This window comes from Chelonoidis abingdonii, chromosome 7 (genome assembly GCF_003597395.2).
Source record: "Chelonoidis abingdonii isolate Lonesome George chromosome 7, CheloAbing_2.0, whole genome shotgun sequence".
Lineage (NCBI taxonomy): Eukaryota > Metazoa > Chordata > Testudines > Testudinidae > Chelonoidis > Chelonoidis abingdonii.
Window position 1 is genome coordinate 92,310,847 of NC_133775.1, and position 14,897 is coordinate 92,325,743.

General features: G+C 40.8%; 1 protein-coding gene across 2 annotated transcripts; it reads right to left on the reverse strand.

Annotated features, from left to right (window-relative positions):
- Positions 1-9,568: 9,568 nt before the first annotated feature.
- DRD1 (dopamine receptor D1) lies at positions 9,569-13,972 on the reverse strand. 2 transcript variants are annotated; one of them, XM_032801503.2, is made up of 3 exons: positions 13,855-13,972; positions 12,240-13,137; positions 9,569-11,486 (listed from the first exon to the last, which is right to left on the reverse strand). In XM_032801503.2, exon 3 carries the CDS (start codon positions 11,476-11,478, stop codon positions 10,123-10,125), a length of 1,356 nt encoding a protein of 451 aa, XP_032657394.1. In that variant the 5' UTR covers positions 11,479-11,486; positions 12,240-13,137; positions 13,855-13,972; the 3' UTR covers positions 9,569-10,122. The 2 variants fall into 2 exon arrangements, with proteins under 2 accessions (XP_032657394.1, XP_032657393.1); XM_032801502.2 differs by having other exon boundaries at positions 9,569-12,115.
- Between the last annotated feature and the right edge of the window lie 925 nt (positions 13,973-14,897).

Here is a 14,897-nt window from a genome sequence, read left to right on the forward strand (position 1 = left end):
AGGAAGGAATGAGTGATGACATTTACCCAGAATCACCCGCGACACTGTTTTTGCACCATTATGCATTGGGATCTCAACCCAGAATTCCAATGGGCGGGGGAGACTGCGGGAACTATGGGATAGCTATGGGATAGCTACCCACAGTGCAACACTCCAGAAATCGACGCTAGCCTCGGACCATGGATGCACACCACCGAATTAAAGTGCTTAGTGTGGCCGCGTGCACTTGACTTTATGCAATCTGTTTTACAAAACCAGTTTATGTAAAATAGAAATAATCCCGTAGTGTAGACATTCCCTGACTGTCAACAGGACTTGTGCTCCTAAATTACTTAGGCACTTTTTAAAATACCCTCCTGCCTTTCCTTTTGCTGTGTTCACACCCCTTTCAAATTTGTTTTGTTCACACCCCTTCTATGTATGGGAGCATTCTAGCTCATGAGTTCACCGGCAGGAATGTTGGAGGAGAAAGCAAATTTTAAAGCCGTGGGCTTTTATAGAATTTGCACTCATTTAACTAAGGGTTTGGTGTTGCACTGATTCAGTTAAATTAGTGCAAGTTTCTGTGTGGACACACTACATTGGTTTAACTCAGGCTTACATGAGTTTACCTGGTAAATAATGGAATAAGAAGCAAAATTCATAGTTATTCAGTATGAATTATTCTTGACCGAAGAAAGAAGACTGTAGCGTTGCTGAAAGCAGGCATGACAAGATATAGACAGCAGCAACTTCCTCCACATTGTCTAGTCTCCAGTTAATGTTCCCCTATCCTGATATGAAGAAGCTAGTTAGTGAGGGGAGAGAACAAGTCACTGGCCTAGGATCGATTTTCAGGCCTGTCTGCTGAGTTTCCCAACAAGAGGTCAATGAACGCAAGTTATAATGGTGAAAACTGTCACTTGGATTTATTGGTTCAGTCATTTTTGTAACGCAATCAGCATTTTAAGGTATCCCCTGACAGCAGGTAAAACTCAATAATACAAGTTGCATTACTTAGTGTCTCGTAAACCCAGATGACATGCACAAGAGCAAAGTGCTGACCAGTAATGTAGCATGTTTCGTCCATTTAGGACAGTCATCATAACTATATTTAACACTTACATAATGCTTTTCTTTTCCAAATCACCTTGTAACCCTGAATTTAATCCTCACAATACCCTTGTGAGGTCAGATTATTAGTTCCATTTTACAGATGGAGTAAAATGAGACACAGCGAAGTTAAATGACTTGCCTTTGACCACAGAACAAATCAGTGGAAGAGCTGGGATTAGAATCCAGAAAATCCTGGCTACCAGTTTCATACTCTACCTATGAAACTATCATACCTACAGGGTACATTTTCCAAATCCCTTTAAACAGGAGGAAGGCTGAAGTATATGCTAAGCCAAAGTGTCTGAGTGAATGAGAAGGATAATGCATTAGGGATTCCTTATTATAATAAAAAACTCTCTTCAGTTGTAGGGGATTCTTTTCCATTGTTACATGGCAAATATTTCTTTCTTTCAACCAAGTTCCAATAGATTATCAGTGATGTCTTGGTATCAACAATATTTTGTCCTTCCAAGCAAACATTGAGTAGAGCTGGTGGAAATTTTTTGCACAAAATTCTTTAAGACAAAAAAATTGCCTTTTTTGCCAAAAATTCTCAGCAGTAATGGAAATTTTCTATTTTCTGTGAGATTTCATTGATATTTTAATTGAAATTTTAATCAAAATCATTTTAAATCATCACTTTTAAAAAATTTCCCAATCATCCAGTTTTCATTAAACAAAACATTATTGATGATGTCAATTAAAAATTCAATTAAAAGTTTTGCAGAAAATTTCAAAAAAAGGGAAAATGGGTTTATTTTGAACCTCAGAAAATGCAAATGAGTTTGGCATTTGAAAATTTTTCACAAAATCATTTTCCCGTATTCCAAAATTAGCAACAGCCTCTTTAGGGATCAATCTTCCATTTCTCTCCCATTCTCATAGAGTGTGAGATACACAGAGAATTTAGGATGAGGCTCTAAATCTGCCTAGGAGAAGAAGCTACTTCAACAAGAGTGTTATGAAAATGATACATTTATAGAAAGATTTAGCTATAAAAGTCTCACAAAAACATAGAAAAGCAAAGTGACATGGAAATGCCAGTGTATTTTTATGCATTAGAAATCATTACACATATGGTTTTCAATAACTCTACCATTTATAATAACCCTTAGAAATCCAGAAATGGAAATAATAATAAATAGCAAATAAAAAATGATTCTTTGTAGTAATATAATGTTTTTCAGCTAAAGATCTTAAAGTACATTATTTCTAACTGTTTTGTTTAGCAATTTTTGTTTCTGTCCTCTCTCTCTCTCTCTCACACGAGCACACACACACATGCAAGCACACACACACGTTTGTTATTGTAGGGCTGCCTCTGAGTACTTGATTGCATATATTGTTTTGTTGTTTGTTTTTTATTGTAGGGTTGCTTGTGAGTGCCATCTTCTATTTGTTATTGTAGAGTGCCAGGAGCACTGGGTCACATACAAAGGATTTCTAAAATTAAAGACTGATCGGTCTTGAGAATTTTGTCCTTTTCAGGCAAGCACTGTGTCCTTGCTTCATACAGTCATGGCCTTTTTCTCATGCATGGGATGCTAAAACTCTAATGTCATACCAGTCACTAAATAATTCCACTTGAGGTCAACAGCAAAAATCCCAGTCAGTTCAAAGGGGGCAAGGATGAGGCCCCTCACTCTAGAGTGCAATGTGATGAAGTAAAGCAGTAAATACGCAATCTTTTAAACAACTGAGCTCCTTCAACTCCTCCTACTTCAGTTGGACTTGAGGGTGCTCAACAACTTGCAGGATTGAATCTCATAAAGCAGATGTGATAATCTCAGCACTCCTAAAATTCCCATTGGTTTCAGGACCTACGTTGGGCCTGACCCTGTAAGGTGCTGAGCACCTCCTGAGGATGCTGAGTGCTTTCAGGCGTCATTGATCTCGGGGGTAACTGAGTCCTCAGCATCTAGCAAGATTGGGCCCATAGTGGTGGCGCTCCAGTTTCATCCTTGAGCTAGCACAGGAACTGATGCAGAGGGAGGGGGAAGGCAGCTTGACCACTGGTTCAGGCTAAGGCAGTCTGAGGGTACGTCTACACTGCACGATTATTTCAAATTAGCTTAAACCGATTTTACAAAACAGATCTAATAAAATCGGTTTAGCGCGTCCACAGTGGGATCACGAAATCGATTGTTTGCGTCCATGGTCCAAAGCTACCATCGATTTCAGGAGCGGTGCACTGTGGGTAGCTGTTCCTCAGCTATCCCATAGTTCCCACTTCCGGGTATGAGAGCACAGTGCCTGATGGGGCAGAAACATTGCCCCGGTGGTGCTGGGTACAGCCTCACCCTCCCTTTGGAAGGCAGCAGACACCTTTGGTGCCTTTTTCGCGGAGTGCATTGGAGCAAACGCCATAGCACAGCAATCTTTCCCTTTTTTTTTTCACGTGGATGGTGGTGGGGATAAACTGAGGAGCTGTTCCCTGAACCACGCCAGACACTGTGTTTGAAACCTACAGACACTGGAGCTCAGCCCAAGAATGCAAATATTTTCAGGACTGCTGTGGACTGTGGGATAGCTGGAGTCCTCAGTACCCCCTCCTCCTTCATGACGTCGTTGAGTCTCTGGCTTCCCGTTACGCTTGTACGCAGCACTGATGTATCCTGGAGTTTATTATTCAAACGCTTTTGCATTTCGTGTCTGTACGGAGCTGGATACAACAGATTTGTCTCCCCTACAGTGTATCAGAACTAGTATTCCCGTACGGTCTATGCTGGGGCTCTTTTCGATTTCAGACTGCATCGCCAGCCGTGGCTGATCAGAGCTCCGTGTATTCAAAAGTTCGCGGGGCTTTCCTGTTTACCTGCCCGCTGCATCCGAGTTCAGATTGCTGTCCAGAGCGGTCAGTGCTGCACTCTGGGATGCCGCCCGGAGGCCAATAACGTCGATTTCCGTCCACACGAACCCTAATCCGAGTTATCACTATCGAATTTAGCGCTACTCCTCTCGTTTGGGAGGAGTTCCGAAATCGATTTAAGGAGCCGTTTAACTCGATATTAATGACGACATCGTGTGAACGGATACAGCGTTAAATCGGTATATCGGCCATTAAACCGATTTAAAGTCGCAGTGTAGACCTGGCCTGAGTGCTGCCCTAAATTGTTCCCCGTTTCACCTGCCCCTTATCGGCTATTGCATGGGTGCAGAATGGTCAAACCACAGGACTGCCCTGGTCACACCTCGTCCCTTCTCCAAACTGGCCACGCTGCCCCTCCATCTCCAGCCAGCCCTGAAATGATCTTTCTGCCAAGGCTTCTGTGTTGACACTGCAGATTACAGATCCAGCTCTGGGTTTGGCACACAGGCCCCCACAATCAGATGGGGAAGGGCTTTCACTTGTTCTATATCTCCTTTACGCCAGCCTAGCTGCCACAAAGAGGCCACAGGGCAATGACGAATCAGGCCCAGAATCTCTATTACTGCAATGAATTCATACAAGTTCTCAGTTTTTACCTGTCTGTTTTACAACAGCCAGCCATTCCTTTCAAAGGTACCGGAACAAGAGCATTGCTTTTGACTCCAGTCACATTTTTTTATAAGGAGACTGGAGCCAAGATAGTTGTTGCTGTTCAGCTTTACTTGTAATAACCATTGCCCGATGCGGCCAACATCATTTGTCACTAATGACATAAATGCTGTTTATGAAAAAGTCAGCAGCTACTTTGCCAAAGAATTTAGGAGTAGGAATTTTTCTTCTGAACTATGAAAGCTACAGCCTGACAGGACCTAAAAAAGGAAAATGTCTTCAAAAGAGAAAAGCGACAGTCACAAGAAAACAATACAGGCAGCATTCGTCTATATTTTAGACGTCTTTCCTACTATAAAATGAAAACAAACAGTATCGTGTTAAATGCATTTTTTTAAAACCACTCTCCTGGTGTTATCATAATTACAATCAACTTGTTCATAAGCAAAATCCATTTGGTCTAAACATTCAGCCTCAAAGTGAATTCACAGAAATCCTAAGAAACACGTTTTTAATAATAGTTGTCTGATATTCTGGGAAGGAATATGCCTACCTGGTTTGAGCATGGATCTGGGTGACAGGACTCCTGGGTTCCATTTCTACCTAGCTGCATCTCATTTAAAAAGCCAGATAGGCTAAATTTACAAAAGTGGCCACTGATTTTGAGTTCTTCCATTTTTAGGTGGAAGATACCCAATCTAAGACACCCAAATGGAGGCATGAAAAATTAGAAACCACTTTTTGGCTGGAAACTCTCTATCAGCAGCCCCATTTGTAAAGAATAGGGTGACCAGATGTTATGGGATTTTATGGGAACAGTCTCAATTTTGGGGTCTTTTTCTTATATAGACTCCTATTACCTCCCACCCCCATCCCAATTTTTCACATTTGCTATCTGGTCCCCCTAGTAAAGAGGTGACGATCATATCTGTTAGATCCAAATTTTCTAGCTTGCATTCATCTCTATCATTAAGCCCATCTCTAGTATTACACGACATTAGAGAAAACTCTTATTTGATATTTTTACTTACAGAGTAAAAAAGAGTTAGTAAAGGAGATATCATAGTTAAACTTTTTGGATTAGAAAATGAGTTCTTGTATGACCAGTTCAGTGAAATCAACAGTGACAAATTCTGTTCTCAGAGAAATTGATGGCAAGACATTTAAAATGGCCTGAAGTTCAGGTGTGGTGCACCTACAGCTCCTCTGGAGTTCAGTGAGCTTTGTGGATGCTCAGCATCTCTGAAAACCAAGCCATTCTTGATGCCAAAAGGACTGGGACTGGGTTCTGAGAACAGTTTTATTCATCCTGTTGATCTTCAAAGATTAAGTTTTTCTTCCCCTCTTTTTAATATGTGATTTTTATAGATGATTTTCAGGTCTGTTGTATAGTTTTTGCTCTTTTTTTTCCTGGGAAACGGCCAAGTCCATTCAAGTTTTAATCTTGAGCACAAAGGTAAATATGGTTCATTTGTGTGTAGATTGTTCTCTGTAGTATAATGGCTTCAAGGCCACCATTTCTTTGTAAATGGAAGAAGTTAAAAACGATCTTCCATCACAGTGAAAGGAAGAAAGGCTACATTAGATTGTGTTACTGGGAACATTTCAAATACACAGCCATTTTAACTAATGCGTAATAAGAGCAAAGGCAATGGAAATGAAAAAGCTTGCCTTATGCTATGTGCTGTTAACCTTTGTGATGCTAGGCCCTACAGTGTACCAGCTGGGCTGCTGCTATCCTTTCACATGCCACTCAAATCAATACAGCATTTAGGAGTCTTTGTATTGCCAGCAGCACAGCAGGTGCATTTTACCTGGAGGTAGCTGGTCACTACAGGCTGCTGTGGCTGTGACCCACCAGTAATATTCCAGCTATCCATTGTGCCAGGAGACCAGCTATGGCTGGAATTTATCCAGCACCTGGAGGATGCAATGGCTTCAGTGCATCTGCTCTGCACCTGCACTCTAGCTGCAAAAGCTTTCTGAGAGCTAGGGAGCAAGGTGCATAGCAGGTAATACAGGTTTCTGAGAGGCTAATTCAGATTAACGCCCCAGAGGCAGATGCCCCTGAAAATCACTGGAAGAGGCTGAGAAACAAATAGGACAGGACACAATCTGAGCTAGAGAGGCACAGGTTAGACTGACAAATGAATAAAGGAATGGGGTAAATGGGTGACTAAGGATATGGATGAACTGGTAGTGTTAAGAATGAGATGTGTGCTGGTGAGAACAAGAAAGGTCTGAAGGAGGAGGTAGAAATTAAAAAGAAGGGCTGAGAGAGAGAAAACAGTAGCCTTGTTTCAGAGGGTTAAATCTCTCTCCTCTCCTGCCCTTTGTGAAGTGTCCCAGTGCCTGTTCTGAAAGGGGAACCCAGATTGCCCCTCAGAGGCCAGGTATGCCACATCCCCATGGACAGTGCCCCTGGCACTCCCACGGGTGCCCAGTCTTTCACTTTGAAAAACTGATCAATCTGTGGGCAAGGAGGCACTGGGATGGCTCTGGTTACCTGCAGCCTCACCATTTGCTTTGGGCACAAGCAACCACTGTGTAATTGGGATAACAATGGATGTGGGGTTACTTTGAGTGTTATATTTAAAATCTATTTTGCCATTATACTCCAGACCAAAATTCATAATTGCAAGGGTTTGGGAATAAAGGGCCAAAGTCTAGAAGTCAAGGAGAGATTTGCCTGATTAAGAACCACAAAAGTCCTTTCGCTTGTGTACTCTTTGAAATGGAAGCCAATCCTTCATACTTCTCAAATTTATGACAAATATCAGGACCCAGGCATCACCCCAAACTCAGAGAGAATCTCTGGCCAACAAGCTAAAAAGACTAAAAGTAGGATTTCTGTTTTGCAAAGTGACTATCAACCTATATCTCCTTGCTCTAGAGACCTGCCAAAATATGCATTCACAATCAGATCTGCTGGTTTTACTGACTGAAATAAATCTGCATTACTTTTTACCAGTGTTAGAATTCCAGAGCCAATACAGCTTTGGGAGAACAAACTGCATTCTATTCTGGCTCAGTCCTGATTGCAGAATCTTTAATACTGGTAATACTCGAAGCAGAAAGAAGTGAGCTTGACTTTCCATTTTCAAAATGGATTTACAGACTGATGAAGAGACAAGCCAGTGGGCTGGACCCTCCATTGGGATAAATTTTCATAGTTCCACTGGAGTCAATAGAACAACACTGATATACACCAACTGAGGGTCTGGTCCACCTTCTTTGTACTTGTAAATGGAGTAGTTTTGAACGGGAACACATTGAGAGACAATAGTGATGGAACCTTACAATGCTATTTTTACAAATCACTTTGAAGAGTGTCACAGAGCTTTAAAGAAGGACAACAAAAAGGCCCCAGGGGGTGTAATTCACCACAATGTTATTCCCGTTTTACACCAGTCCAACACCTTTGATATCAACCAATTGCCAGTGAATCAGGCCCTATGCATTTAAATGGTTCAGACCCATCATTTTAAAGCAACTATTTTGAAATCAGACATCTAAGCCCTTTCAAATTCCAGTCCAGAATGAATGGCAGCAGCCAACTGAAATAGAAACACGAAGCCATCTCAATACAAAGGGCTTTCTTCTGCTCCTATGGAAAATTCCTATTAACCTCATTGGTATGGTGCCACATTAGGGCAAGTGGGAAAACGTTAATATGTCCTTGTCTTTAATGTAACCAATATGAGAAACAAAAACCAGAATATATTTAATAAATGCAATGTAGATTGTTTTATTTGACCTTCTGTTCACAAAATAATTTTATTATATGTATGAAAGCAGCATACAGGCAATAAAATTATGAAAACATTCACAATACATAAATAACACAGACCTGATGCAGGATGTATATATTTCATTAGACTTCTAATTTTTCTCTCGGTTTTCTTTTCCTGATAACACTTTTTGATAAAGGTTGTGAAGAGTTTCTCTGAAGGATATTTTGCTAACATTCCAAAAACAAATGGCTCTCTTGGAATGTGTCCGTATAGTAATGCCTGCCGATGGCTGTTGCTAATGTCTGCTGGCTGCTTTTGACATTACAAAGCAAAAGAGGCAGGGATTTTGATTTCAAAGTACAATGAAAAAGTAGCAGTTGTCAAAAGAAACACTGGCAGATTTTATGGAGCTCACAAGACATCTGGAAATGAGGACTGAATCTCCATAGACATTTAGAAATGTCTTCATCCAAAATGGAAATGAGGCACTATTCATTATTCAATGTACTATTAACATAGTTAAGACAAAAAATGAATGTCAGTCTGGTTTTCAAGGTAAAGCACTAAAGTACCTCACTTGTTAAGTTATTCTGGCTGTGATACATTAACAGACAGACAGCATGATTTTTGGTGTTTCTGCAATAATACAGATGGTAATGAAATTTGTCATATTTACTACCATTATAATCAATTGTGTTTATTCAGAAAAGATATCCAAGACTTGAAATAAGAAAAGTCTGAGAAAGCTGTTTATCTTACATAAATACAAAACATTATATACTAATGATTGTAATATAAGAAGCTTCTCTTCTCAAATTGGATTCTTCTTAAGGTAGTATTCATATTTCAGGTATTTACAGATCCACAAACTGACATTCTAGCAAAGTCTTTGTAATATGAAACTTTTTAAAATAAATAGCAGCAATTCCTTTTATTTCTATAAGGGAAGAGCTTTCTCAGCTTGTCAATCCATCAACTCTGTTCCTATTTTTTTTAAGCAACCCCAAAAAATAAATAAATTCTACACAGCTTCAGCTTCATTAACACCCCCATCTTTTGCTGTGCTTTTTATGATTGCTTCTTCTTTATTTACTTCGTTGGCTACCCAGACTATCAGAGAGGGTTTTTTTCTTTTGTTTTTAATGGTCATTATTAAAGTGCTGAATAGTTGACTGGTCAAAATGCAGTTGTGAGACCCTTGAAATATCCCATTATTTAGACATTTTAAATAAGTTAAATAAAGCTAGATCTGTTATAACATATGAAAAATATCCATTTAAAACAATACATAAATAAAACCAGTATCAACATATTATCTCCCAGATCTTTAAAAATACCTATTCTCATTATAAGGCTCATTGTTTTTCAGAAATAATTTTAGAAGGCATCTACCTACTTTTTTAATCCCTCAAACTTTACTTAGAACCTGGTAGCACCCAGTAGTACTATATATGGCAAATTAAATCCTCTTATTTTCTTCAAAGGTTAATTGTTAAGTTGATAATAGGTTTTTTTCTTGTCCCATTTTAAGATAGAAACCAGTTTCTACAAATATTTATAGAGCAGAAGAAATATTTTCTTTGACATTGCTCTGTACCTAAATTTGTTTTTCTGTTTTATTCAGTATGAACAATACAGAAATACCTTTGGGTTTTCAATATCTTTTTTGTTTTAAATGTTATGTTTGATTTGAACACCCAGTAATCAACTCTGAGCTTTGCGTGATGGTATAATTCTCACTAGAGCTTAGTTTCTTACCAAAAAATCTTGTATATCTTTTTTGACTGTTGGATTTTGCTGGGCTAACCTCAGTGTTCATGTTTTATGTTGTCCATTCTGAGTGATGGGGTTGATCTTTTCCAAAGACACATCAGCTTCATAATCCAAGATACCAGACAGTGCTGGAGACATTTTCTCCAAGGTCTTAGATAGTTCACCCTCTTCTTCCTTTTTCAGAAGTTCTTCTTCTGGGCAGATAATAGCATGTGGGATCAGATACACCAGGTTACACTCTTTTGGGCTAGACCCTCTAGGCTCATGATGGCTTGAAAAAACAACTGCCCCATTGTTGTTGATACTAACGGTCTCTATAGCGTTGTTGGAAGTAGGGCAGAGTCTGTAACATCCTAGCAGAGTTGAAAATGCCTTGCGGAAATCAGCATTGAAGGCATAAATGATGGGGTTCAGTGAGGAATTAGCCCATCCAAACCAAATAAAAACATTAAAGGTGGTGGAACTAATGCAAAAGGGTTCTGCTCCCTTGGATGGTGGGCTGGGCTCACAAAAGGGCACCATGCAGTTCAATATGAAAAAGGGTAACCAGCAGCATACAAACACCCCCATGATCACTGACAAAGTCTTTAAGACTTTCGTTTCCCTCTTGAAGGACATTTTGAAGGAGCTTTCTGGTTGTTGGCAATCCATACTGTTTCCATTCCCTGTGGTGTTTTGACAGTTCTTAGCATGCACTGCTGCTCTTTCCAAAGCTGAGATGCGTCTTATTTGTTTTTGAGCAATCCTGTATATCCTTGTATAGGTGACGATCATGATGGCCACTGGGATGTAAAAGCTAATTAGAGAAGAGGAGATGGCATACATCCTGTTTAGACTGGAATCACACTTGTCCATGGTTATGCCTTGGAAACTGGCATTTAGCTCTAAAAAGCTTGTGGTTGTAGCTTTGTGCCAGTTCAGCTGCACAGGAATGAAGGAAATCAATACAGACAAGGTCCATGCCACACTGATCATGATGAAAGCTGCCTTGGGGGTCATTTTCCTCTCATACCTGAATGGACTAGAGATGGCCCAGTATCTGTCCACACTAATGACACAAAGGTTTAAGATTGAGGCCGTGGAGCACATAATATCAAATGCCACCCAGATGTTACAGAATGAACCAAAAGGCCAGAAACCAGCTATCTCAGTAACAGCTTTCCAAGGCATGACCAAGACTGCCACTAAAAGATCTGACACTGCTAAGGAGATTACAAAGAAGTTGGTCACCTTGGACCTCAGATGGCGAAATCTAATGACAGCTGCACACACCAATGTGTTCCCCAGAAGCGTGGAAAGTATCAGCAAAGAAAGGAAGCAGCCTGTAAGGATTCGCAAGGAGGAGACCCTTTCCACGAGCAACCCTTCCCCGTCCATTGTGGTGTCGTTCCAAGTCATAGCTTCTCCTGAGGGAAAATCATATTATGAAAATCATGATGACACCAACTCCTTTGCTTGCAGAGACTACAGATACATCAGGTGTCCATTAATTACTCATTGCCAGGCAGACCAAAGGTTTGTGGTATAGTCTCTTCACCCTTGGGTGGACCCCACGCTCCTTAGGAATCACATTAAGAGGCATCAAAAGCTGTGTGGCAAGTAGCTGAAATTTACAAACACAGTCAACTCTGCACCGATTTTTTTTTAGTAATCCCTTCCAAATTACATGGTACTACTCAAGCACAAAATATCCCAATTAAAACAGGCCATCTGCATATGTCCTGCTTGAGTCCCCTACAAAAATACCCAACAGACAAGAGGAAAATCACTTTTCAATCACATATTCTCACTTAAATAGGCTATTGATCCAGTGTTTCCAGTGTCCATTTGACTAGCCCTTCAGATCTACTGAAGCGTATTACATTAGGTGCTTTTGTTTCTAATTTACTTTCACAAACCTCTAACTGATGAGACTTTTTTTCTCCCCTTTTCACCCTCAGTGCATTCCAGCTACAAAATACATTAGTTCTCTGTTTATGGGAAGCTTCAGGGAGCAATTCCTCATTTTGTTCCACATTGTTTAGGTCTCACAGTCCTAGAAGCAAAGAAAATAAATTTACATTGTGTGTGTATGTGTATGTGTGTGTGTTTTTAAAACTTTCAGTAAAGAACAGCTCACGTTATTTATTTTTAATTAAATGAGAAAATATGAATCCTACCTTCCACCTTTGATTCTCTGTTTGTCCTGGGATGAAAGTTTGTCTCTCGTTCTTATTTAGTATTTGAATTGCATAGCAAATCACATATACAAAACCAACAGAGAGGCACTGCATTGCATCAGGTGGGAAAAAAATAAAAGCCAATGGTTTAATCGGCAGGAATTAATTTTCAGATGAACAATAGGTCTGGTTTTCAAGCTCCTTCATAAAGATCTCTTGTTTGAAACTAGAGTCCTATAAGTGCATGGCCGGTTGCTTCCATTCCACCCAGTCTTTGTGCTCAGCCTGCAAACTTTGTTAACCAGCTCAGTCCTGGCTAAATGGTCATCACCCAAGTCACACTTTGTACATCCCATTGAAGTGGCACATCAGTACAAATCATCCAAAACAAAGGCACGGTATTTCCAACACTCTAGCAAGATCTGAGTGATGTTTCTGTCTTTCGAGCTTCACTGGAAGAAGAAATAAGGGGAAGAGGAGGAAGAAATGGGAAAGACCTGAGTGGAGCTCCCTTCAGCCACTGATGCAGCTTTCAGGCCGGTGGCTACCACAAGCTGTGGGAGTGTGTTACTATTCCTGTGGGAAAGAGTTTGCTGCTGACATGCTAGTTCTCCATAATCATCAAGGAATAATCCTCTTTCCAACTGCTGCTCCTCACAGTTGCATTCCAGGGATCAGGTCCAACCCCAACATGCCTTTCCCTTTAGACAAAGCCCATGTGCAGCAGGCTCTTCAGGGTCTCTTGCACCCTGCCCTGGGATTTACATCTCCAGTCCCAGGGAGTTTCCCTCCGTCTTGCTGAATGGAGGACCCCGATAGCAAAGACTTCCTTCTGCCTGGGGTATCGAGTGGCAACATCGCCTCTCCAGGAAGTGTCTGTTTCACTTGGGTCTCCTTCCTAAAGCATTAAGAAATGGGAAAGACAGACATGGGACTATTCCATGGGCAAAGGCTGCAGCTGCCCCCCAGTCATCCCCTCTGGCATCCAAGGCACTATTCCATAAAGGAGCATTTCCAGAGCATCCCACATGACTTCCTCCAGTCTCATTGCCCCTGATCGTTATGAAGGCTGTATACTGCACACTCAAGCCACACACAAAAGAGGGAGACACAAAAAGGGTAATAGATGCCAACACTGGCGTTTGATTGAACAAAGGGTATTAATTTCAGCTGTCCTAAACAACATTCATCTCAGTGGCACATGGGGTGACACAGAGTATTTCAGCATTTAAAACTAGACAAGGTAAATTAATTGACATGAAAAGTGAGCAGATGCAATTAACTTGTCCCTTTGAAATAGTCCAAAAAATGTAAATGACAACACCCATGTGCACACATATACATTCACTCTGCAAGTAAAGATTATACACAAACACTAATGCTCAGCAACCCATAATCAGACACAAAATAACACACACACACCAACCACTGAAGAGTTACAAAAAACTAGAAAGCTCCCAAACAAATCAAACAGCCACAAAAATGCACAGACACACTAAACACCAATAAATCGCACACACATTTATACAGACAAAAGACACAAAAGATATAACACGCACAACTGGACTTGACACTAAGACCTAGTCAAACTCTTTCCCCTGTGGCATGTACTCACCAACACAGGGGAGAAGTCATTTATCCCACAGGCTGGCTGTTATGGCTTGCAGATGAGGCAGAGATCCCAGCCGAAAGGACACTCGCCTCATCTTTCCCTGATGGTTTATTTCTCGTTTCTTTCCACCTTGCGGTTTTCACTCCACATCCACACACTCTTTGACGTTCATTGTTCACCACATTCCAGGGGTGCAGCGACTCAGTGGGAGCCTGGCTCCCCCTGCTGGATGAACCCAAAGTTTCTTTTCCACCTATTATCTTGACAGCACCTTGTGTATGGGCGAAGTGAGGGGTGGAATAGAAAGGGAGGACGGTGACTTCTCCCTTGGCTCCCAGATCCTTATAGCATCGGAGGGATTTATGTAAGAGGAGCCTTAGGCAGCCAAGCAGGTATGAAAGATCAAGACCACCATGCAGGGCATCTTCCCCAAAGAAAAGTGAATTCCTTTTGCTAGCTGTATGCAGTTGGAGAATATGGGTTGCAGAATAGACAGAAAATGCCATAGATCTGTTGATTCCAGCCACATCTCCCACAGTAAATTGGCGACTCAAACCAGTCTTTTGAACTTTCTGGCCAAAATTCCCCCTTCCCCTCAAAAAAGACCATCAAAATACAAGGGAGGAAGTTTCATCATTTCACCCCAGGATCAACAGGCACAAACACATATACTTAGGAGGAAAGTGAATCATGGAATTGACATGGAGCTTTAAGTTAACATGTACATGCACACAGGCACACACTTTTTACCATTTTAAATTAATCTTAACCAAATCATAGAATTAAATCTTTCTGCTCCCCTCATGACAGCTCTGCTATTGACTTGCAAACTGTGGGTTACTGATGCACTGAATGCTGCTCACAGTGACTGCTTGCTAACAAAAGCTGGCATCTGGAGAGAAAAGGAGTAGCAAAAAACTGCTTCCCAAGCTACCACAAAATGCTGCATCTGACTCTTCTTAAGAGATTCAGCCTTATTGCCTGCTATTTCTGAAAATGAGCAACTACAGCAAAGTGATGTGTCCCACACCAGTGCCTCTAGCTGG